Raw genomic sequence first — 26,417 nt, 5'->3', positions numbered from 1 at the left:
TGCAGGAATGCTATGTGAAAACAGCAGCAGAAAAGCTCTGTTTCATTACAATCCACCTTATGCTTTTCCAGAACATAAACAACAGTTCCACTCCACAGTCTTTTCCAAGTAAGGATTTTTATGAGAACTTTTGTCCAGCTTCTTAGCAGGTATTTGACTTCCATGTATCGAGAAACTCTTGATAAATTCACAAACAAACTCACAAACAAAGCATACTGTACTCAATCATGCCCAGCTTTTGGAAATACTTTTCCACACTATAATCAGGTCCAAAGATGCTGCTTTTGTTGTGTTACTCATTGCACAAGTGTTTGGAAGATATATAAACTGAACAGTCTATAATAGCTTAATCTTTACAAGGCCAAATTCTTCCCAGGAGTGAAAAAACAAGGGCAGCAGCTGGAGTCCCCTCTGTGTGGACAGAACAGGCAAAGTAATTCCCAGTCTGTGCAGTACAAAGGTTGCTTAGTGTAAAAATCGTTGCTCCCAGCTTATCAAAGCACTCTGAAGACACACAGAGTAACAGGAGCCTCGCAGGAGCACCCACTGACCCCGGCCAATAACCAACCCCACTCTCAGAGACCTAACTGGTCCTTTAAGGACTCTCTTGGTTTGGGACCCCACCACCTGCCCCTTGCAGGATCAAACCCAGAGAAGGGTAACCCCACCTTCTCTTGTACACAGCTCCTTTCTTTCCCAGCCAGGGGAGCAGGCAGAGTCTCTGGAAGCACAGCTGAGGCCTCCACACTGCCATGCCCTGCAGATGGGGAGCACAGCTGCCTGGTGGCACAGACACAGCACATACCTGGTCCTTTGCTGGCACCAGCAGCTCCTCAATCATCATGCTGTCTCGGGCATAGGAGCTCCTGTTCAGCGTGTAGGACCTATCCGAACTGAAGGAGCGGAGGCTGTTGTATTTACCATTTATCATAGAAAGTGCGGGTGACAATGAGATGAACAGAAAATAAAAATAAAAAAATTAATACATGCAACTTCCAGGGATAGCACAAAATGGCAAAATATACATCATCGGTGAAATAAATACAAGGAGGAAAATGGAATAAAAAGTATTTGACTATAGTTAAATATTCCCTTCCCTACAATATGCATAAGCAAAATCTCAGCAGATGCTTACTGCTTTGGCAGTAATGTTGTGGCTTTAGAATAAATCTGGAAAAGGGTATTCAAGTATTTAGATGAACTTTGATAAATATCTCCATGCCCTAATCCTGAAGGCGACCCACGAGGGCAGGTCCCAGGGGAGCTGTGGGTAGGTCACAGTGCCTGCCCACACAGCTCAGGTTGCTGGAGCAGGTTTAACTAAGAGCAAGTTTCATGTGATGTCATTCTCTTTGTGGCTGAACCACTTCTGACATTGATACAAACACCGTAGTTATCCCTAGAGTTAGAAAGGAAAGGATAGTAAGTTGGAAATGAAAGGAGAAATAAATTTGCTTAATGACAACTAAGTACAGATTCTGATGTTTTGGGAATTATTTTGTGCATGTTAAACTATTTAGAAATAACTATGATCACTCTTAACGTGTTGCAATTAAACCAACGTGGGAGTGTTTTACATTTAACCCTGGAAGGTACATTATGGTATGTGCTAAAAACATGCTGCAGGCCTAGACATGCTTGCTACGTGACAAAAAATAAAGTAGTAAAAAACGTGAATTAATACAAAGCAACATCCACCAACATATTACACTTTTGAACTAGCAACACTTTTCACACTCAGAACTCTACAATGTGTTACATGCATTTAGTAGTTGCTAATTGAATTTCTCTAATCCCTTAGCACACGTTCCTTCTTGTGCTGGAAGCAGAACTGGGATCTTAATTACACACTGTAGGCATATGTTAAGCAGACTTTTACATTATAAAGGGCATAAAGAATTTAAGTTATATTTGTTATAACAGTGGGATATTCTCTACGTGTAAATCCCCTGCTCCCCAAAATAAAATCATGTCACTTTTATACTAAATAAACTACTAAATAAAATGAAGATGAGCAATGGCAGCAGCAGAAAGATGAAAGAGATGTAACACACGATGCCATGCCTTCTTACCTGACTTTTGGACTAAAGCAATTTACATTGGAAAAGAAACAGGAGAAATAGAAAGCAAAGAATCAGACAGGAAAAGCAAGATGTTATGGCTGGATGGCTTATATATTTAATGTGTTCATTTCTTAATGTTACACTCAGAATCAGCAGTAAGATACATCCACATAATACTTTTTTGGCTAAATTAAATACTTCACAGAAAAAAATCCACTGTATTTGTCTCCTCTGAGCATAACATGGGCAACGCAAAAAATGAGCTACGCAGCAACAAATAGTAATGGCACTGCTAAAACCAGAAGCATGGGAATATTAGATTCCTCTCAAAGAAAAGATAACACGGGGTTGAACCTCAGCTCTCCCTAACAGATGGTGACTGTGGAATCTGCTCTCCCACCTGCACAGGGAGCACTCTGTGCAAGAAGAGAGCTGTAAGGAGTGAAAGGTGTCAGGCAAATCAGTGTGGGGCTCTGCACAAAGAACATGTTCCCTCTGCATCCCCACTGCCCTGCTCCAGCCCTGACCACAGCGACAGGGCTGTGTGATCACCCTGCTCACAACAGATTGGAAAGCAGCACGTCAACTTTGTTCCTTCAGGTTACGATGACATGAGATTCTGCCTTCAGATCTAATTTGCTGATTTTCTGGCTAATGGACTATTTAAAGCATCTTGGCATTTCTGATGAATGTATTATCTCAAACACTTATTAACTTCCCTAAAAATTGTAAATCAAGCACAACATGGCTGGGGACTACTAAAGAGCAAATTTCCACTGCATGCTTGCATTTCTAATGTGGCCATAAGACACAAGACTGAGGGGTAGACATCTAGCTTTACCTTATGGGAGTTGCCATTTGCTGTTAGACAATGAACTCACTTTTTAAAACAGATCTTTAAACTACAGCATAGGAAAAAGCCCTCAGGGCTCCAGCTTATGGGGTTTAATTATTAGCTTCAGTATAATTCAACTGTCAGTAACTACACTGCAAGTCCACAACTATGGAAGCAATCTCTGCTCACACAGTTTTAACTGTTTTGAGCAACACACAATGAAGGCTTTAGCAACAATCAAAAATAAAATCTAAAATGCTGATCTGGAAATACCTGCATTGAAATTAACATTAGTCAGACAACATACTAATTTTACAAAGTTTTGTCAGACTCACAGAAACTTTGGCCTGTTTTTTGTAACATGTAATCCATTCCCTGTCAAAATTAATCCTGCAACAAATTTAGGGGAAACCTGCCTTTTTTTTTTTTTTAGAGGGGAGGAGCATTTTTTAAAAATGTTGTCTTTCTCAATTGGATATACTCACTAGCACCTTTAAAGAAATAAAAGCACCAGATAGCAAAATGATTTGTTATTCAGTTTTTCTGGCATTTACATTCTTCAGCAAAACACAGCCATTAAGGATCCCTCTATTGTGAGCATCAGTCTGACCAGCAGTAGCCAAAAGAAAGCAGGCTTTGCTGGCTGCTCTAGATTGGTTTCTAGAGCAGCTGCAGACTGCTAGCAAAGAGGTACACTGGAGATGTTCAGAGCACCAGCAGAGACCAGAAAAAGTGAATAGTTAAGTTTTGTGTATCATTGCCATAAGAAGCCAACATGAATAAAGAATATGAAATAAAACTGCAATGAACATATGCTTCAAAGGAAGTACACCCCCTCTACTTCCCTTCAAAACAGACTCCAGGGCTGTGTGGAAGAGCACGCTTGGTTTGAGAAAACTTGTTCCTGTGGTGACACATGAACACGAGAAACAGCAAATACAGTACCTGGCGGAGCGCGCTCCCAGGCTGAAGCCCATGTATCCTTCAGCAGGCAGAGAATCATCTCCCAGCTCTTTCAGATCCTGGGGTCCGAGGTATTTGTCTGTATCGCCTGTCATTGCATCCTCACCTGCCGGTACAAAAGCCAGGCTGGAATCAGAGCTACACGTAGGGCAGATGTTTGTGCGCTTAGTAAGTCATAACGCCCTTCCCTGCTCGCCAATAAGGAATCAATCCAGTCACCCCCACTTTCCCTAAGGCTCTTTCCACGTTGGATGTTAATTATCCACCCTCTGAATGTGCCTGAGAAAATAATTTTATTGGGGGACAAACGAAAGAAGCAAAATTCCATCTTGACGTAAACCCAATAAAGTTATACGAGGGATGACTTTTGCCCAATCGTCTCAGCAAGCTAAAGAGTTCCTCTGTACTTTGCATCATTGCGCTCACTTTTGCTTTCCTTATGGAAAAAAAGTCCGAGCTGACAAAGATGGATCATTCCCTGTGAGGGGGAAAAAAAGCCAACAAAACAACAAACCGACCAACAAAACCAAACCAACCCCCGGCTGTGAGAGACAGCCTGTTTGCCCACCAGCCCTGAAAAGTGCAGCAAGCTTGAATGGAGGGAAGGAAGAGGCCCGCCTTCCACCTTGGGTATTTCTCAGCACCTTTTGGAAGTTTGGATGTAAGACGGGAATTTTAAAGCTTTTTTATTTCTTTCTTTTTAAGGAACCGCTGCACAGTGCCAGGCTGACTCCGCAGGGTAAGCGCTGCCCGGCGCAGCCCCATCCCCGCGGCGCGGAGCAAACCCGGGCCCCCGCACAGGACATCCATCCTTGGCTGCCTTATCCAAAAAACCCAGCAGCAAGGAAACTCAGAGGTTGGGAGAGGCGGGCAGGCGCCACAAAGGGTTAACGGAGCAGCTGCCCGGCGGGGAGCATTTGCATGCCATTACATCATGCAAGCCCACATTCCTGCACTGACAGAGCAAGCCCCAAAGATGCCTTCTGCGGATGTCGGGTCCCCCCGCCCCGTTCCCTCCGCGGCGCGGAGCAGAGAGCGCTCCCTGTAAACTCATGGCTTGCCGATATTCACTCTCCTCCTTTGTCGTGAACGCCTTTTAGGTGTGTTAAGCTTACACTGCACAACAGAGAAGTTTAACAACAGCGCGTTCCCGAAGGTAAGTGACTCCCAAGCCCAGACTCGCGTTTCCCGCTTTCATTCAAGGAGTTTAGACTCGTTTCCATTCACTAAACTCAGGAAACCACAGGCGAGCTCTGGTTTTAAACTAACAATCAAGTCTAAAAATACCCCTTCAGCTACTGCTTTGCAAACGGCAAACAAACAGACCAACTTTCTCCTCCAGCCCAGCAACAACCAGTATTTTAGGCAGCAGTTAAAAAGCCAAAATGTTCACAATACACCAGAAAGCATTCGAAAACCCGAAACAGAAACATCATACATCAAGTGAAACTTTAAAAAGTCTTACTGTTTTGGAAAGCCATTTTCACCAGCCTGGTCTATAAGATTTTTTTTCCCCTGGTGTTTCCAAGAATTCCTATTAGTCCTATTAGTCCTTAAGCAGTGATTTAGACTTAATCTCCAAACCAGCACAAGCAAACTAATCCCTGTGGGTCATATTCGCTTTCCACACAACAACTGAGATCTTCTTAACATCTTGATCTCTTCGTATGTACTTTAGGACATGTGCATCTTTGTCCTCTCAACTCAGATTAAAGTTCTTTGCAAATACGAAACAAAACGAAAAGTAGTAAGTTTTAAAAAAAAATAAAAATCCCTTTTTAATCACTCTGCAGACATCCCTTTAAAGCTTCTGCTGATTGGATTACAGCCTCCCTTGGCAAGCCTCTTGAATGGTGACATAAATGCAGGCACTCCAGTTATTTGTATGTAAATAGGGGTGCTGCGAGGGTGTAGTTTTTCTGTAACTCGACGCCGGGGCTGCGGGGCAGGCGCTGCCTCCGCCCGCCCCGGCCCCGGAGCCGCCCCCGGCCCTGCCCCGCCTCGGGTGGGGGCTGCCGGCCACCGAGCGAACCGGACCCCAGCCTGGGGCCGAGGAGGAGACCCGGGAGGGCCAGAGATCCGGGCAACGTCCAGCAGCTACCAGCTGAGCCGCTAAATTTGGAAACTTCTGTCCTCGCAATACTTTCCCCACCGTAAGGAGCAGAGGAGGCATTTTCTTTAAGAGCATCGTTTGTGAAAAGCAAGGAGAATCACCAAAAAAACCACCCCATTCAGTCGAGCTGTAAAATTCATTAGATGTTATCCTGCTCTGCAGCTAATCCAGCCGGGGCAGGATTACTCTGATGAAATGCTCTCATCAAAGGAAAAACTGCATCTAGGAGTGGTAATTTCAAAGAATTCCAGACATTGTTTTGTGATCGTGGGAGGCTGGAGCAAAATGGGTGGTGCACGTTTCAGCAATCTCACTCTGTTTAATTAGGTGCTGCAGCCTAATCCTCTGTGCTTCAGGTACCAGTGAGCAGTGTTTGCTCACAGCACACGGAATTCCTGCAGAGAGGGTCCCAGGGGAGACCGAAGACCAAACTCTGAACTCAAACAAGAGAGAAATGCCCAACAATGAGGCACCGATGAAAATTCACCAACAGATCCTGCACTGCATTGCTGCCTTTGCCATCATTCCCTTCCTAGTAGGCTACATGTTGAAGAAAGGTGATGTCCCTGCTAACAGTGGGTAAATACAGCTATCACAAGTAGAGGAAACGGCTCAAAGTCCAGGCAAAACCAGCGGCAGTAGGTCACACGAGGGCCCATCAGCTCTAGTGCACCCCAGCCACATTTCACAGGAGACTTGGGAACATGGAGCAGCAGAAGTACTCCAGGATATTTTTGAGCACGTTTTCTAAACCTAAAAGAGGTTTCTATAGTCATGAACAGGGTGGGGGTTTTTTTTGGTTTTTTTTTTTTTTTTTTCTTTTAAAATTCTTCCAGTTACACTTTGAACTCGTTTAAATTTTGTATGCTCCCCACACCAAGGACCCGTGTAAGGAGTCATAAAAGTCAACTACCTCCTGCAGGAGGAGCAGCCCTTTCAAGCTGGATCTGACTCTTGCTGGTTTCACAGATGGCCCATGTTTTTAGAGTTCTGGAGAGCAGCAAGCACTGCTGCTCTCTTTGCCACCCATTGTATGTTCCAGCCTACCCCTCACATAATTTGTTTTATTTTCTGGGATAGAAGGTTCTACTGTTTCTAGTCTTTTCTCCCTAAGAATAATTTTCTTACCTCTTATCATCTTTCTCATCCCAAGTTTTCCCTGTTTTTCTGGTCCCCTAGCATGCCTCCTACAGCCAGGAATCACAGGAGCACAGGGTAGGTGTTCTTTTTAGAGGCAGTGAGAAATACAGGCTCTCTGGCAGCAGGAGAGAATGCATCATGTGGCTTGGGAAAAGTCCCAGACAAAATTTAATCATAGGCTGGGATCCAGATGAGCATTTGTCATTTGGCTTTGCTAAAGATACCTGAGGATTTTGCCACTCCTTCATCTAGCCTGTCTAGAGCTGTCTTGATGACAGAAGAGGTAGAGCCACAGGGAAAAGGAGGATGTTTCAAGTTGTAGCCAAGGTTTTGGTTTCACAAAATACGGACAAAAGCCAATACCAAACCACTAAAACTTTTATGAACATGTGAAATTTTATGGAGCCAAAGAAACTCTGAAAACTGAGCTTAAAATATAATAAAATCAACCCCTCCTATGATGACCAATAACATGCATGGTGATGTTTTGACCTGTCTTAAATGCACTTAAACTGTTGTATCTTAGCACCTACTCAGGGATCAGGCAGTGTGCGTTCATGTTCTGTTAGGACATCTGTCTAATCTTCCAGGGATCGATTAGCAAGATACTTACTCTTACTGAGGCAGGCATTTCCATTAAATGGGTTTAAAACTGTTTCCTGGTTTGCATCCAAAAGTTTGTTATCTACTGAAGGCCAAATTAAAAAAAATTAAAATTTCAAGAATAACTGTTTTTGGGTTTATGGATTACATTCTTCTTTTGCCTTTCACTGCTCACAGTCTCTCTCCTCTGTATCAGCTCCCATGGCTTGCTGTCCCTTCCCCTCTGGGACAGCAGCAGCAGCTTCAGGGAGGGCTGTAGGGATGGGGCTCCAGCTCCCTACACCAGATTAAAGCTCCTGCAGCTGCCCAGAGGGATGCTGAGAGGATGAGAATGGGTCCAGAGGAGGGGATTCCTTCCAGGCCTTCTGCAGACAAGCTTTACCACGGTTGAGCCCTGCTCCCCACCAGCCCCATGGGCACAGGGCTGGGACTCCCAGCTGCATGGGGAGCCAGCTCACAGCTGGAGATGGTGAGGGGAAAGTCTCAGTTTCTCCAGACCCAGGTTTACATTTGTAAGATTAGCAATCTCTTCAAAAATAAAGGCATAGCACACACGCTCAGTGTGCATTAGAATTGCTCTTCTACAAACTCTCTGCTGTGCATGAAGGTGAGCCCTCATTTTTTTTCCCCACAAAATCATGTTCACATCTTTCAAAAAAAAAACCATTTCTTTGCGGTGTAGCAACTTCCCAACACTTAACCTCATTTGGGCAGACTTGCCAGAACAGTCTAGGAAAAAGAATAAAAAAAATCCCTCTTCTCAACCAGTTTGACTCCAAACCAAACTGTCCTCAGCAGGGAAATTACACAATTCTCATGTAAATACTTATTTAGTGGGCACAGCAAGACATAAAACACAAGGAAATGGTTTCCTGACATTTGTCCCCGAGCTCTGAGTCTCTACTTTCCAAGTCTTCAATTTCTCTTATGAGAGAAACCTTGAGGGTTGTGGCTCATTGAGAAGCCATTCAACAAGTCTGTCTCACTGAAGAGTTTTGGCTGATGATATGAACACCAGCCAAGCCAGGGAGAGCTTGGATTTGTTTGCTAAATTTGTGCCTTTCTCCCACTTGGAAATCAGCTCCCTGGCTCTGAGATTTGTCAGAGTGCCCTACCATCTTGAACAGATTTGTTTTGGCTGGTGTAAGTGGATGCATTGTATGTAAATACCCCACTAACACTGAGTTGTCTTTACAGATCTGCACATCAGGGAAGAGACACAGGCCAGTGGTCATCACCTCGAAGCCTGTAATTCATCACAAGCCTTGCAAAACACCTGTTACCTGATTTGTGAGCTCCCTTCCAGTGCTGGGCTTGAAAACGACCCTGTCGTTTCAGTATCATGGAATGGCCTGGGTTGTAAGGCACCTTAAAAATCATCTTGTTTCAACTCTGCTGCCCTGGGCAGGGACATCTTCCACTAGACCAGGTTGCTCAAAGCCACATCTAGCCTAGCCTTGAACACTTTCAGGGATGGAGCACTCACATCTTCACTGGGAAATCTGCTCTAGCTCCTCACCACCCTCAAAATGAAGAATTTCTTCCTAATACTGAATACAAATCTACCCTCTTTCTGCTTAAATCCATTCCCCTTGTCCTGTCACAACATACCCTTGTAAAAAGTCCTTCTCAAACTTTCCTCTAGGTCCCATTTAGGTACTGGAAGGTGCTCTAAGGTCTCCTTGGAACCTTCTCCAGGATGAACAACTGAAGTCCCTCAGCCTGGTTTCACAGGAGAGGTTCTCCAACCCTCTGATCATCTTTGTGGCCTCTTCTGGACATGCTGCAACAGCTCCATGTCCTTCTCATGTTGGGAACCCAGAGCTGGATGCAGCACTCTCTGGTGAGAGCTGCCCATGGTGCTCTGGATGCAGCCCAGAACATGGCTGGACATTTCTGGGCTGCAGGTGCACATTGCCAGGTCATGTTGAGCTTCTCTTTCACCAACAGCCTCAAGTCCTTCTCCTCAGGGCTCTTTTCAATCCATTCTCCACCCAGCCTGTATTAATGCTTGGGATTGCCCTGATCTTGATGCAGGACCTTGTGCTTGGCCTTGCTGAACAGCACGAGTTTCACTTTACCACCTCTCCAGGTCCCTCTGGGCAGCAGCATCCCTTCCCTCCAGCATGTCAACCACACCACAGAACTGGGTGTCACCAGCAAACCTGCAGAGGGTGCACTGACCCCACTGCCCACATTGCCAACAAAACTGTGAAATGGCCCCAGCTCCAATACAATCCCTGAGGAATGGCACAACCCTGGGTCTCCCCTTGGACATTGAGTCCACAACTCTGAGTGCTCCATCCAGCCAGTTCCTTGGGCACAGAGCTGTCCATCCACCAAATCTCTCTCCAGTTTAGACATAAGGATGCAGAGCAGGACTGTTTATGTATAAATGACTCTCTCAGCTCCCCTGGCCACAACACAGGTGCAGAATACAGACTGCAACATGCAAGGAACCAATTGTATCACCTGCATTCCTGATTGCTGGTTTGGTCTTTGTTATCCTCAGAGTTAGTGACTAGAAAACACCTCCACAGATTTGGATTTAAAAGTGATCCCATATATTGCAACTGGCATCTCTAGCTCCAGCACCCAGGCTCCCCACAGGGTGTTTCTGGTGTGTACCTCGCTGTGCAGTGGGACACAGCAAGTTCCTGGCCTGCTCACTCACACTATTATGCATCAGTGTTCCTGTCAGCTGAAACAATGCAGTATATTGAGCAGGACAATGGCCTGGGAGAGCTATTTAGAAAACATATATATATGGTAAGAACATGATCCATTTGGAACTGCACAATGACAGATGGGAAACAAACCAAAAGCCTCAATGCATGAATTAAACAAGAGCTGCACACAAAGAACTGAAATATCTTTTACACCTTGCTGCTTGAATGCTATGAAAATTAGAAGTAAATACATCAATAGGGATGAAGAAGGAGATTGACTAGAGAAAAACAAGAAAGTTGAACACAGTCATTTGCTTTTTATAAAAACCCAAGAACTTTGTTCTTTCTGCCATTGACTTTGACTATCAGCCATTTCTTCCAAAGTGTTTTGATATTTTACCCTCTTGTCCAGTATTTCATTTTTCAGTTAAAACAACAAAACATTTATTCACTTTGTAGAAGCATCAGCAAAATTATTATTCCAGGAAAGTGAAGGTAATTTGATCCAAAAATCATAAGAAATTCAGAAAAAAAGTTAGAGGATTATCAGCAATAGCTCAAAGAATTTTTGAAAGTGCTCTTAATTGTAAAGCAGAAGTTATTGTTAGTGGGATAATAAGAAAATTATCTGAAAGGATTAGTTTTCAGACAGATGAAATAAAAGGAAGAGGATTAAGTTAAATATCAGCGCAATACAAAAATGCACAAATACCTTCTTCAACATCTGACAAATATTCAGCATCACTGAGTATTTCAGGGGCATTGGCTTTACGAACTGCATGATTTAAATAAACAAAACAATTAAAGAAAAGCACATACTATTGATGTGTCAACAAAATCAATGTACAACAATAACAGATGTGCAATGACCATAGCCAACTAATAATGTGTGTTAGTCTTGGGTTTTTTAAACTGACATTTCTTACAACCACAAAGAGTGAAAAAAAGTATTAAAATTTTTAATACCTTCATCATCTGACATATCAAGAACTTCATTCATGGTTTCTGGTACATTCATTTTGTGCTTTTCTGTAACAGTCTGTAATAGAAAAAAAGTAATTCTAGAGTGCAGGCAAAATTTGTCTTAACATTCTATTTATTTTTTACATTAAATGCAAGATAAGATTTTTATCTGCAGTTAGAAAAACAACACAATTTTTAGCTTTTTATTCACTTTCTATTTTAAAGACACATTTAACTATAAATTAAAAAGATCACAGAAATAGACAATATTATGCTTGTTTTTTAAACTATGTTCATATTGTCATAGCAGAAAAACCACAAGTAGAAAGCTTAGATGATGATATCAAAAGAATCACAGATACTGAAATGAACTTCATTTTAGGGGGCTTAATAAGAACTCTAGGTAATAATCTAAATTTTGAGCAAGGACTATGTCATCTCTAATAAAACCAAACCTTCTGAGGGAAGTATTTCTCCTTTGACATAAGAAGAATTCTGCAAACTGGGAGTGGCTGAACCTATGTGAATTTTTTTCAGAGGTGCCTCAGCACGAATTGTGTGTTTTTCTCACAAATAAGAACAGTTGTAACCACATGCAGGCTAAATGATACCCCTGAAGGGCTTTGTGCCTGAAAGACACTCAGAAATGGTTGCATGGTTTTTATCCCAATATTAATATTGATTCAGACTGAAAGACCAATATAAAGAAAAACAAAAGCAGGAAAAAAAGTTCTGAATGCACCTGAAATCTGTTCCTAGAATATCTGTATTCTAAGAATACACGATGTGCTTTTTACATTTCCAGCACAACCATTGGTAGTGGTTTGGGTCAGACAAGAGCTTCTGCAGAGATACCATTCAAGTAGTGCAGTGGAATTAAAAATAAGTCAACCAAATCAAAAGAAAACCACAAAAAAGCCACACACACACACACACAAAAAACCCCAACAAACCACACCTCCCAAAAAAAAAAACAAAACAAAAACCACAAACCCCAACCCCAAACAAAAACCCACTCCCATCTTTATAGGGATTTTAGATTTTATTTGTTTAAACCATTGTTACTTCTCATGCTTCATATGCAAATAAGAAATCATTAAGAAGTTCTGGAGGGCAAAATAGCCTTTCCATTTTTACTTATTTTAAAAGATTTCAGTTTTTCTCTGGCCTTACAAATACTCACTTGGCATTTTATGTTTCTGAGTCTACTGCCATCACTTGATATAGGCAGAAGAGCTCCTCTATGCTCAAACATTACAAAACCTACAGAAAAGTCTCATGCAATTCATTTTGTGGGAATAACTTGCAAAGCTTTTTAATATATTGTTAAACCACCAAAATCACTGGCCTTTTTACCAGGTTCTACTGCATTTTTTAAAATTGGTGTTTGAGTACAAATTATAGTAAATTAGCTATTAATCCCTGATGCCTTTAAATTTAGCTTTGGGAGTTGTTTAGCCACAAGCCTCAAAATATAAGTCTCAGCAGTCAAACTGAATTTTTAAGACCCTCAATTATAAATCAGATTTCATGTCTAGACTTCCAAGGTCTCAAAATTACACACTGATAAGTAGCATATTCTGATTTTAATGGAAATTACTTCTGGGTTTCCCTTGAAAGTAGATATTTGAGGTAATATAGGTCTTTCAGCACCTAACATTTCCTCCAGCACAATTCAGAGCCTGACCCACCATCTCTCTACTCTTCATCTACAGAAGATAAATGGTCAGTCACTTTATGCAGCACAAACATCCCCAGCTTGTTGGTTTTAAGAGCCAAGAACAGCCCTGTGATATTGAGAAATTTTAGCAAAAAATGTGTGGTTTTCCTGCAGCTAATTGAAAAGTAGGTAGTCATTCAAGTTTTGTTATCCTGTATAACATTCTCTATCAAATTTTTCTGTGTGGAAAATGTTTTGGAAGCTTTCTAAAGAGAAATTTATTCTTGAGAAAACATAGAGAAAATGTGTAAGGAAAAAAAAATCAGCATTACTTTCGAGCATATTCCTTTATATCTTATTGTTCTGAAATTTATCTTTTGTGTGGTGGATTTTCTGTAAACTACTGAAACCACAGCCAGGAAAGTCATAGGAAGCAAAGGTGCATGCAGTAACAGAACTAAAATCTGCCAGTCATCCCAAAAGCTCATCATATTGCAACCACCTGCTTGCACAGATAGACCACACAAAGGGGCGATGACAAAACATGGAACACACACAGTAAATATTTTCCACCCCTGGTATGTCTAAAAGAACATACATGTGCATTTTATCTTTTCATTCAGAAAAAGAAAAATAGTTGCTGAAAGCCAATATCCTGAATTTAAGTTCTTCAGACCCAATTTGGCTTTATTACTATAGTAATGGAGGTGCCTTGCCTCAGAAAACTTCTTCAAGAGAGCAATTTGGCAAAACATTAGTGAGCAAAAGATCCTTCTGAGAAATGTTTTGGATTCTGTGAATGTTTTTGACAGCAGGTAATATTTGACCACTGCTAGTCCCTTCAATGTCTCCTGGCTGATGCTTCCTGAGAGGCAGGACAGACATGCTGGAGTTCACATCCTCATCAGGGAATGGTATTTGGGATTGCAGGGGCTGGCTGTGGCTGCTTGCAGAACACAGCCTTTCACCATCTATGGAACGGGCCAGAAACCACACAATGAGGAGCTTTTAAGTAAATTCCAACCAGTTTTTAATATTGGAATGTGTTCTCTTAGGTCAAACTCAAGCCATTAAGCATCAGGTCGTTGGGAAATGCCCTCAAGCAGCTTCTGTTTACACAAGCCTGTAGGAACATCTTTTCAGCTGCAAAATTGTTCCCTAAACAACAAGATGTGTGGACAAAAATTGTGTGGAGAAACACTGCAGTTGTGGCCAGTCCTTTACACTGCCTATTTTCTGGTCATTTGGTGCTCTTTCTGTGCACATCCTCAGAGTGTCTACTACCTTAAAAATAGACAGCTCATGTTTCATTTAATATCAGCTTTATACTCTGAAAAGGAAATAGGTGACTGGAATCTAGGTAGTCACATAAAGAAACAAAGTTTAGTTATAGTCATACTCTGTCTTTGGAAAAATTCTTCCATTCCCTGCTGAAGTGAACTGTACTCACAATTGTAGTCATGGTCTCTTCTGTCACCACCTTCAGCGTGTCAACAACTGAAATGTAGCCAAGTCTCTTAGCAATGGCGAGGGCAGTGTTTCCATTCTAGCAATTGAAAATTTGTAACAGAAGTTGAATGTTAGCAAGAAGCGTAGGGACTGCTGGTTAATTACAGAAGAATGTAAAATAAAAGGAAAAATGTTTACATTTTCTGGTGGAAATAAATATTTGGGTAGTAGGATATATAAGCGGGATGAAATGGGACGAAAATGAAGAGGTTTTCAGATGTTTGTCGCTCTCATTCTGGGAGAGATGATGGTACAGAGGATGTGGGGGTGATGGAAATTGGCTTCCTCTGCTCTTTTCCTGTCCCACCAGAGCCGTGTTTCAGGCCAGCACTTACCACAGTGAGCTCGTTGGGCGCAGCGCCGTGCTGGAGCAGGACGTTGATGATGTGGGTGTGCCCCTGCTGCGCCGCCTGGTGCAGCGGCGTGTACCCGTTCTGCTGGCACAAGGAGAGAGCAAAGGCACGGCTGTGGGGGCACGGCACACAGCGGGGCAGCCCCCACGGGGACAGCTGGGACACTCACCTTCGTTTTGGCGTTGACTTTTGCAGAGTGCTGCAGAAGGAAGTTGACGATTTTTATGTTTCCGTAGTGGCAGCCAACGTGCAAAGGAGTGTATCCCATCTAGAATGAACATCAGCAGTTAGTAAATGTGGGTATCATCCCACATGTGCCCTGATTAAAAAAAAAATTCATCAAAGAAAGAAAACAGGCATGAAACAGGAAACATCCCATTAAGCTTTATTTCTTTGGACTATGTGAAAAGTCCTCCAGCCTTGGAAAAAAGCACACTTCTCATGAAAGTGAATTTAAGTGCTCAGTGAGTACTTCCACTGGCTCCCTCAGTGCCTTCGGGTGGATCCCATCTGAACCCATGACATGTGTGTGTCTCTCTAGGTGGTGTTGCAGGTTGCTGACCATTTCTCTTGGATTATGGAATAGTTCACACAAGGTTACCTAATTTCAGTTGTTTTAACACACGCAAGGAGATGCTAAGCTGTGATAGTTACTTTAAATTTGCCTGTGCCATTTGTTTCCAGTTAATTATATACCCTTTGCCATCTATAGAAATGACTGACTTTGACAACCAGGATGAGTTAATCAGTGCCAGAAACAGCACTGAATTGAAATTCCATTGGCATCAGCAGAATGAAACTTTCTGCTGACTTACGTGAACATTGGATCAGATGCCAAATGACTACAAGGAGCTTTTCCTGCAGAGTAACAGCCCACAGCTGAAAGAGCTGGAGCAGTAGCTTAAATGAACTGAACACCCAGACATCATCTTACAGATCTTGTTAGTTTAGGGTTGGCCAAATAACTTCCTGTTCCGAGGAGTGCCTGGAGTCTGACTCTCTGACTGGGCTCCCTGGGCTGTCCAGAGTCTTGATTCTTCAGCAGAATGATGACTCACAGTCATGTACCTCAAACACAGCTTCTACAGCCCCTGTCTCTACATGGGCCAAAGATAAACTCAGATTAAAGGATGGCCAAGCTATCAAAACAGTTCAAAAAACAGTAAAAAAAATAAGGCTGTGAGACCTTGTCCTACAAAACCTTAATTCCCTTCTCCCTCTTCAAAATACAGGCCTCTTAACATGACCAGCAAGGTCAAAGAAAAAAAAAGTCAGCATAAAACCAACTGGAGAGATGAAATCCAAAGTCAAGGACCACCTGCCAAGAACCCCCTGCGAATAACCCTAAAACATTAAAATCTGGAGCATATCAGAGAGCCAAGACCAGCTGATCTCAACTTTCCCTTTGAAGTGATCTGTAAAGGCTCCTCTCCAGCCTGTAACAATGAATACTGAAAAAGGAGCTATCAAACCCCCCATATTTACTGCAGTGCAATGACAGTTTCCTTCTAGAAATGGTGTACACGGAGACTTACACGTGGTGCCTACAAAAATGCCTGGAGGAGCAATTATTGATGCTCTTTGTCACTCTTGACCAGTCTGCTGTTTAAATCAGAGACTAAGTGAAAGCTTTTCCTCCTTCTCCTTCCAATTAGCAGTGGAAATCATGACATTTCCAGGGTCACAAATCAGCTGAATCTGAAGGAGGCCTCCTCTACAGCTCTGGTTGTGTGTGCAGCTGAGGGGTGTGCACTGAAAGGCAGCTCCTGCCACGGGCATGTGTCCCCAGCAGCCGTGTGGGCACCTGCTGAGCCTGGTGGCAAAACACCAGTGCTCTGCCTGAGGTCCTTGGAGGGTCCTGGCAGCTTCCTTTTAAGTTTGCTGTAGCCTGTGGTCACCTCGTGTCAGGTCCTGTTTGGCTGACAGCAGAGGGACAGAGATGTGACACCGTGCCACGGCTGGCTGGGCACGCTGGCCTCAGCGCACAGCACGGGGCTGTTCGTGTTCCCAGCCAGCAGCACAGGGAGCCTGGCATGGCTCAGAGTAAAACTGCCCAGCAAATGCCCTCTCAGTGCCTGAAACGTCTCTGTTAGAGCTCAGGTTCCTGTACCCAGCTCCTTCCAGCTCAGGAAGGCACAGCAATTGTATCCCAAGATCCCCACGAAAACCAAGGTATTCCAGTGACTGCTCTGAAACACTCCAACTCCAGATTCTGCAATTACACTATTCAATTAACAATTAAATGAGCAATTCTCAAGGCTACTTGAGCTTGCTACTTTCATTGTCTATAGAAAGTTGCCCAGGAGGCTAAAATATTTTACTTCAAAAGGTATTAATAATTAACCCACCCACAAACAGACAAAACCCCCAAACAACAAAAATCCCATTTAAAAAAAACCCAAAACCAAAAGCAAAAACAAAACAACAAAACCCAGCTCACAATTATATAAATTTCTGTACAGCCATTCAGGCTTAGTTATAATTACTGGCAAAGCACTAAGGGATTTAGGAGGCAGCCTAATTTTGAAAAAGTTACTTCCAACAAAACCAGGGCTTTTGTTTAACACAGCTCTAGCAGACATCACCTTCTGGCTGTTAAAGAATAAGCAACAACAGGGGAGTTAGCTGGGAAGAGTTTATCAAGAGCTACAAGAATACATGCTAAGAAAAGAGAAAATAATAAATAATGAACTTTTCATTTCTGATGGAACACATAAGGAATACCTTATCCCCTTGCCCTTCAGTTTTTACTTTTGAGGGGAATTATCACAAGTCTTGTATATCATGTCAGTGAATTACTTTAATATCCTCCACTGGTAATAACCGTAAATCTTAACAGCTTGAATTACTGCATCTTTCTAGTCATGCTGACTCTCAAGCTGCTCAGTTTTTGTTTTTCTGCTGTCAATGTCAGACAATGAAGCTACAGTATTGTTGTTTACAGAGCTAGAAATTGCTTTAGATTCAAAGATCATGAAGGCCTGGCTGAATGAAACAGGCAAACCTACGTGTACACACACAGACACTTCCCTGCCTTGCTGAATCAGGACCTAACATGTTGCAGTACCTTGCAAAGGTTCATTATTGCATATTATCAGGCTGGAAATTTCCACAGAAACGTCTTGATAACAACTGAGCACGTACAAAGAGCCAAGGAGAGACAGTTAATGCACCATGAAGATATACTGAAAACACCTGTGTTTGAGTGTTTGTATGAAAGTGATTTTTCTCAATAGTGCTTCCCTCCCTCCCTGCTCCTTCTTATCTCTTCCTGCATCTAAAAATTAGATATTCCAATGGAAAAGCTGAATCACTGTTATGGTCTCAGGCTGCTATGGGGCTCCTGTCAGAACAAAGCAGGCAGACATGAATTAATCTGCAATAAAAATCCCAGCTCAACCTGCAGAAGAACATCATGACCTCTCGGCCACCATTATGTCCTACCACAACTACAGTTTTAGAAACAAAAGGCAGTTTAATACTGGCTTTGTTCTCCAGTCAGTCATCAGCCAGGGACTGGGAGACCATCAGCTCCCCCAGGGGAGGCCCAACACCAAAAGCAGTGTAGTGACTGTTGGACTAAAAAAACCTGCACTGAAATAAAAACTCCAAACCCTACCTTTTGCCAGTCCATCACAGTACTGCTGTATCCTACAACTGCACTCTCCAATGGGATAAAGACTGGAAAAATGACATGTGGAGACCTGCTGAGCCATTAAACAATATTTACTCATGCCAACTACCAGCACAAAAGCCCTGAAACAAAAGCAACACCACATTTACCAGGACAGCTTTTTACACTCAAGTGTGACCACCAGAGCCGGGAGATCTGCTTGCAGCCATGGCTCCAGACTGATTTTCAGCTCCCAATATTATTGTGAAGGGATGAGCATGCCTTGTGTTAAGCATGATGCTGCACAACACATTTTCAGCACCAAAAACTCTTTAGCATACCCAAATTCAGGCAAACAAATGAAATGTCAGAATAGACAAGAGCTGCTGCCTTTGCTGCAGGACAATAACATGACTTCTCTGAACACCAAATTCAATTATTAAAGCTCTCTAAATGTGGAGGATTTTGAAGCAGATCAAACTTTACCACCTGAAGTGTATTTTCTAACGTGGCTGAGTTTAAACTACCTAACAATTTCATTTTTCAAGTGGTAGGAGCAGCCTTATGGCCTCTCAGGCACTGGCTCTGGCCTGCTACACCAGTGTTGTTTACACTTCAGCACTGATTTAGACTCCTGCAGCTCTGGGATTAGAGGCTATTTAGTTAATTGATGCAGCAAAACCAGAGGGATCCCACAACACTATTAAAAAATACACTTCATAACCAGAAGCTATTCTTCCTTTCATGCCTTTTTGTACTATAAAGGTCAGGAAAAAAATTTCTTGGGAGGGAAACCACCCCAAGAGAGACTCACAGATGCAATTGTTCACTTCTGAGAGCAATTCTGAAAATGCTCATAACAGCCAGAACTGATCCTAACCATTCAGACTAATCCTCTGTACAAGTGATTTTCTGCAATATTGGATTGTTTTTTCTTCCCTGATACAGCTTCAAGATGCAAAATGTGTTTCTGCCCCATCTTCTCCTTTAACCAGCTGAAAACTCCCCAGAGTGTGTGCAGAGTCAGAGCTCCCATGTGTCAGAACTGCAGACTCTAGATGCTTTCACAGGGAGGGCAAGTTATATATAAATGATGACTAAAGACGAGGAAGATGATAGTTCATTAGTCCCTACTCAAGAGTTCAATGACCTACTGATATTAAGTTAAACGATATGGAGTGTTCTCCCCCTGTTGACAGGTACTGTGCTGGAGTGACACAACCTATGCTTGCTTATCCTGGGAAATGAGACATATGATAAGGAGGGAAAATAAATAAATAAAACCAACGGAAAAAGCGCTACTGAACAGTCATCCACACCCTAAAAACTGAGGTAAGGAAACAGAAGGTTCATGGTGACTCTGCTGGTAGCAGAGATCCCCAATATAATGTCACTCTGAGCTGTGCTGCTTCACTGACTTTTAAGGCACGGATGGCCACATCTCTGCTGCTGTATGTCCAGAGGAATGAATCCCAACTGGACATGCTGGACAGGATTGTGCAAACATGCAAGCATAGCAACAGTGCCTCTGAAGCCAACTCAGCTGTTGCTTATCTTGTCCCCCAATGCCTCTGGTTTTAGAGGCAGAACGTACAGTTAATCCAGCTAAATGGGAGAGCTTGTAACTGCAGGGCTGCTATTTTACAAGGCAATCATTTAACCTTCACCTGTATATCATATTCTTATATCATAACATTTTTCCTTCACTGTGGAAATTCAGGGTTTTTCAGGAAGGAACTCAGGGTGATCATCAGTTTATCCAGAAACTATTCCCTGCTAATACACCCAGAACTGCACTGGCCCTTTCCTTACATCACAGGCAGCAGTGAGCAGATATCTGGCAGACAGCTCCATGGGGCTGGCTCTGTGGAGCCTGCAGGGCTCACTGCTGCACAAACCCAGCAGATGGGACCCTGCAGAAGCCAGTGGAAAAGCACCAAGTACGTGCCAGTGCATAAGCATCAAGCTCATTCCACTCTAACCGAATCCTGCCAGGCATGTGGGCACTCTCTTCCCAAGGAGCAGACAGTGCCCTGCAGCAGGGAGGACTAACTAGTAGGGTGAACAGGAGGACAAGCTGCTGTGGATGTTCTTCCCCACAGAAGCCTACAGGATGGAGAATTTCCCCAGACAGGTGACTTCTTACAGCCCAAAGCAGTCCTGCTTAAACAGAACCTGACTTGTGAGTCCCTAAGCTACTTCCTAACAATTATGGAGCAGTCCCATGGAAACAAGAGTGTGCTGGGAAACTATTCTTTATTCACACTAGTTACACGCAAAACTGAGGAATGAGGGTGAGCAACAAGGGATTTACTTCTGTCTTCTTTAAAATCATATGGCTATTGCTGATCATGTTGCACACAGTCAAATATGACTGTATTTTCTGAAGCTGAGTACAGAGCTCCTGCAGCTGCACCACGCTATCCCTGGGACCCAGCAGACGTGTCCTGCCTGCTTCTCAGCTGTGACAGTAGCTCAGATGCTTCCACCACCCCAGTGTGACTCAAAGGCCACTGCAGCCCAGAATGGGATCCTGTGGGACACTGGAGAGCCAGCAAAGCAAACACGTGTGTCTGCCTGCACCTGTCAGTATAAATGTCTCCTCAGACTGCTTGCTATTTGTGGGACAGCCAAGAGCACTGCACAGAGGGGCAAAGGGAAACACTCAGATAAGTTGTATGGCTTGGGAGGTGATTCAGCTCTGGCCAAGTCAAAAGAACAGGTTCTGCAATGTCCTGCTACTGAAACCAACACCAGCTAGAAACTATCTCTAGAAAGACAACCACATTAATCGGAGGAAATTGTGCAAAGAATGAAGCAGGGCAGATCTCATCTGCTACTGGGTGATCTGACAGACAAGAACCTTGACTGATTCTTCTTTAAAATACAGACTGAGGATATGTTACAAAAGTATAAACCTGGAGAAACTCCTGGGATTTTAGCAAAACTCTTTCAGGTTTATGTCAGGATAATGTTACTGAAATCAGTAGCTGGTACAATTGGAATTACACTGTAGAGAAATCAGATAACAATGACTTTTCCCTCTGCCAAAGATTATAATCGGCTGAGCTGCAGCCAGACATGATGATGGACTCAGCCCTTTCTGAGCTGTCAGTGTAATATGATAAAATTTCTGGACAGTCTGACACACCTGGATGTTCCTGGCATGCCTAACTTGTGGCAGAGAGCTGTGAAAGCTACTCTTCTGCAAAAGAGTGCAGGCCAGATTGTGAGACCTGGCTCATTTAGCCAATTTGATCCGCTACAGTCCAAGAATTTGATCTCAACCAATTTCTTGCCCAGCTAAAGGAATGCCTGCAAGATCTAGACAATGCATGAGGAATGTAAGTGCAATCAACACTGAGATCATTAGCATTAAATTCTGAGCACTGTACACCATTAAGGGAGCATAAAACTTCTTCTGTAAAGGGTCTTTGCTTCAGGACATGGATCTTAAATGCAATACTGTGAAGTGGGAGGTGTCATTGCTGGGGGTCTCAAAAACCACCCCCAAGCACCTTGAAAATCCAGGTCTTTTATTTAGGAGTCTGAATATTTAGACAAAACTATTTTTAGGCAAGTAAATTTGAAATGGACCACCACTGCACATATGTATTTCATATTAGATAACAGTTTCCTCACTCAAAAACTAGATCAATCCCACTTACCTTCAGTGAAGCACAGTAATAGGATACAATCTAAACCTATATTGATTTAAATATTTGGCAAGAAATAAGCTTACTGCTCAAAGGCTGAGCTCGACATTAAACACCCAAGCTCATATATCTTCAGTTTTCAGAATATATTCTGCAATAATTTATTACGAGGAACGTTTCCCTGCTGTGATTTCAGTTTGACCCTGAAATCAATTCCTAGCCCTGTCCAGAGGCTTGTGGCTCCCTGGAAGGAAATGTTTTGTGTGACAGTGGTGTTCATACCTTCGTCTGTGCATCAACAGCAGCTCCCTGGTTAACCAGAACCTCTGCTACATTGACCCTGTCCTCTTGGGCAGCCAGGTGTAGGGGCGTCAGTCCACTCTGTAAATCAGAAACAAGAAATAACAATCTCCAGAGGAGGCACACGACTACTAAAATGCAAATTCAGGTATCAGTAAGACTCTAAATATCTGACTGAATTTAAAGAAGTTACACATTCCACTTTCACTGTGTAAGGTGCTTTGTTATCACACTGCTGATGAGCAGGAAAGTACAACTCAAAAGCCAGGAATATGATGTTTCTTTAAGACAAGGAAGATTTCTCCATGCAGCGTTACGTGTGGGATAGCAAATTAGAGCACTTGAAGGAAAAGTCACACTGTATTTTTTACCTCTTAATTTACTTCCTTATAATGAGTCAGACTTTCAAAGCAACATTGAATCATTGTTTACACTTCTGCAAGTTTTTTTACAATCACTCAGTTTTAGCCTTACCATTTACTCCTCTACTTGACCATTTTCAAACACAAACACAAAAGAATAAAACTGCATTTCTCTGAGATCAGGCTCATTTTTCTCTGCTCAGGGAGCATACAGATTGAATAGAAAATGTGTACTGATAGCAATTTTTCTTATTTAAACCTCAAGATCTAAATATCCTTAAAACCTCAGAAAACGATGCAACTTTCTGCCACATAAAAGGGGTAGAAGACAAAAGAGGAAAGAGAGAGAATCTGCTGAGGAGATGTTGTTAGGAATGAGAAAGAATATACTTTCCTTGCAAATTATGGTTAATTTTCTCTCCTGTTCCTACTGCCTTTAGCACCAAGGACAGAAGAGCAAGTGGTAACAGTTGTCACATCAGGCAGGAGCACTCACTAAGTTTCCTAACCTTGAACCCAAATCCACATCCATGGTGCACTCCCTACCAAGGCCAGTTATTTTGAGATCTCCCCACTGCATTTCACTCCAAGATGCAATCCTGATGATAACACAGCTTAGGTGGGTCACCAGACACAAATATGTAACAGTAACCAACTATAAATTACCTAATGGAACCTGGATATTAATGGCCAAACCTTCTAAAAAGATTAAGTAAGTGCTCAGTATGGGGACTCTGAGTATGTAGCTCCAAACCATTCTGTGGGTCCTGAAGAAATAAATGTTCTTTTTACTCCCATGCAAAGCTGCAAAACTCAGAATTCAGCAGGCTTTAAACATCTGGCTTCAAATGTAAAGGTGCTGTGCTCTGAGGAAATGTGCATCCCTGAGAAGATGGAGGGGAATTACTCCCCAAAGGTGGTGTTATCAGCACAGTGAGAAACTGCAGATTACAACTGAACAGATTGCTGGATGCTGCAGGTAATTAACCTCTGGTGGCACTGAATCAATGTGCCAAGCACTTCAATTATGCTCCCTGTATTAGCCTCAGCAGCAAAATGGGATAGCCAGTGGATGCAGAACATGTACGTGGCAAATTTCCCTGTGGAGATACAAAGTCTATTCTGCCCTGCATAACCCACACAGGACTGAGACTTGTGGGGAAAAAGAAATCCACATCTGCAAGAGAAGCTTTCTGAAGGAGGACCCACAAATGATCAAATTGGAAAGACAGAAAGCAGGAAAACACAGCAGCCCTGTGCAGAACACCTACTGCTTCTCTAATCTAGCCGCACAAATCCATTCTGAAACTGCACGTGACAATGTCAAATAACAATGTCTAGTGGGGCATTTAAAGAATTAAGGCTGTGCATCTACTGGAAACATTACTGTAGAGCAGACTTAATAGCCTATGAATTCACACATAAACTAAAATACATCAACTTTCCTTTCCTACCATCAGGAGAAATGACACCAAAAGTCACTGTGGGATAAGCAACATACCCTGGGGAGGAAAAATCACTTATATTAAGGAACACAATCTCAGAAAAAGTTGCTGTTATTATCCCATTAAAAAGTCACCATCCCTGAACAAGTCAGCTGTTACCATGAGGTGGCAATATTTGTTACTATGCACTAGTACATGTTATATTTTTTGTCATAAAATATTAGAGTGCTAAAAATGTCACATGTAAAAAAAAACCCAAAAAAACAATAGGAAATGTTACAATTACACACTTGAAAAATGGGCAGGCATATTCCTAGAGGTTGATAAATGACAGGTGCCAGCCCCAGTAGCCCCTGTGGGGAAGAAGATATTTTCTCTCTGGCCGTGTTTTGGCAGACTAGCATAAATCAATGCTGGATTAATAAATTCCACTGCAGCTTGTGTTGTCACCAAACCTTGGGTACTACAAAGGTTCACTCGGTGTGACATGGCATGCTGCTGTGTGCTAGGAGAGTTGATGATGTGTGTTCAGACACCTCATGTGCAGAATCCCAGGGGGCAAAATTTAACCGCAGGGCCTTCCCCTCCTCATCCCATTTCTCCATCTGGGCCTCATCCCCAGGCAGGGGGGACACTCACCTTGTTGCTGAGGTTGACATTAGCATTTCTGGAGAGCAGCAGTGACACCATGTCCACGTGGCCGTCCTGGGAGGCGAGGTGCACGGGGGCGATGCCCTGCCGGGTGACGGCGTTGGCGTCGGCGCCGTATTCCAGCAGCGTGGTTGCAATGTCCATCTGGTTCTTCTTGGCAGCTATGTGCAGGGGTGTGTAACCATTCTGCCAACAGAAAGCACCTCCTTGTGAGCTGCTCACTCAACAAGGTGATAAAGCACTTTTCTGTACCTACCTGGCTCTGTGAATAATTATGCCATTAGTTCTAAAACTTCTGTCAAACACCGTCAAATACAATGCTAACGAGCTGTACGAACCAATGTATCTGATATTTAGGCAATCTTTTTTTTTTTTTTTTTTTTTTTTAAGTAATGCTACAAAGAGGAAGATTCTGAAGTAAATTTTCAAATTTGGGAAAAAAAATATCTTTTCAGGAAAGGACAGTCTATAGAAATAGGAGTTTGAGTTTTGTTTCATAGACATTTGCTCTTTTCCTTAAATGTACATAAAATCTTGAACAAACAGAAGAGCAGGATGTGTGTTCATAACTCAGAACAGCTGTTATTGTTTGGGTTTTTTTACCCATTTCCCAGTGTGAATGAAAGCATTATGCACATGAAATATGGCCTTTCTTGCAGCATTTACCCTAAATCTTACTGACAGGCAGGATTTTTTCAGATCAAGGGAAAACTGAAACATAGAACTTTAGAATAATGTATTCCTTATCTTTTTATTCCTTCCAATATGTGTACCCAGGAAGCCAACCCCTAAAAATAAAAATGCATGATACAATTTCGTAACTAAAAAAAGACCAATAGAAAATAGATAAATGGACATAAAGAATAACTGATTAGCACACAAATGCCAAAACTCTGATGGAGGTACAACCAGTTTTTGGTACAGATTGCAATGACTGTTTAGTCAAGAACTTTCTTTCAGAAATGCATTAGCCCTCATTTTCAAGTAAATGACAAATGTGCACACATTTGTACTTGAATAAGAGACAAGGTCAGGGGGTATGAGACTCAACCTGCATAACTCATTTTGTATGGCATAATAAGTACCATTTGCATCTCAGATTCCCCAGCCCAATAAAATCTACCTAAAGGCACAAAGCTTTCACCTGGCTGGGCTCTACCTTGCACCCATGCTCCAAAGAGGAAGGGAGGTCACAAGAGATGCAGAGCAATGCAGGTATGAGCAAGGAATAAATACATGGGGGCTCACAAATTATTACAAGAGAGCTTTAATAGGAGCCTGGCAGCAAGAGATGCACAGTGCTAGTTTCCTGTGGAAAAGGTTCTGTAACCTTCAAAATTCAGTTCAGATTCAGTTCAGATCTTGGATACTAAGGAATTTGAAAGTGACACTCGGGAAACACAGTGCTACAATCAATAAAGGAAGCACATGGCCACTGCATTTTCACTTTGAAGATAAAGTGCTTCAGGAAAAACAAACATAATCCTCTCCCATAGACTTCCTGCATGATACTGCCATG

The 26,417-nt window shown here is 42.6% G+C and overlaps 1 protein-coding gene across 7 annotated transcripts in view; it reads right to left on the bottom strand.

The window, feature by feature from the left end:
- The window catches only part of ANK3 (ankyrin 3), a 191,747-nt gene that overhangs the window by 67,746 nt on the left and 97,584 nt on the right, over window positions 1-26,417 (bottom strand). For 5 of the 7 annotated variants that reach the window (XM_077784523.1, XM_077784524.1, XM_077784525.1 and 2 more), the window contains 9 exons: window positions 24,887-25,084; window positions 22,423-22,521; window positions 15,041-15,139; window positions 14,854-14,952; window positions 14,460-14,555; window positions 11,353-11,425; window positions 11,099-11,161; window positions 3,844-3,967; window positions 806-908 (listed from right to left, as the gene is read on the bottom strand). In XM_077784523.1, the coding sequence (XP_077640649.1) occupies window positions 806-908; window positions 3,844-3,967; window positions 11,099-11,161; window positions 11,353-11,425; window positions 14,460-14,555; window positions 14,854-14,952; window positions 15,041-15,139; window positions 22,423-22,521; window positions 24,887-25,084 (954 nt within the window). Of the gene's footprint in view, window positions 1-805; window positions 909-2,072; window positions 2,085-3,843; window positions 3,968-11,098; window positions 11,162-11,352; window positions 11,426-14,459; window positions 14,556-14,853; window positions 14,953-15,040; window positions 15,140-22,422; window positions 22,522-24,886; window positions 25,085-26,417 lie in introns of all 7 variants that reach the window. The other 2 variants (XM_077784522.1, XM_077784528.1) reach the window with 2 other exon arrangements.

Source organism: Lonchura striata, chromosome 7 (assembly GCF_046129695.1).
Source record: "Lonchura striata isolate bLonStr1 chromosome 7, bLonStr1.mat, whole genome shotgun sequence".
Classification (NCBI taxonomy): domain Eukaryota; kingdom Metazoa; phylum Chordata; class Aves; order Passeriformes; family Estrildidae; genus Lonchura; species Lonchura striata.
This window is presented reverse-complemented; position numbering and strand designations above follow the sequence as displayed.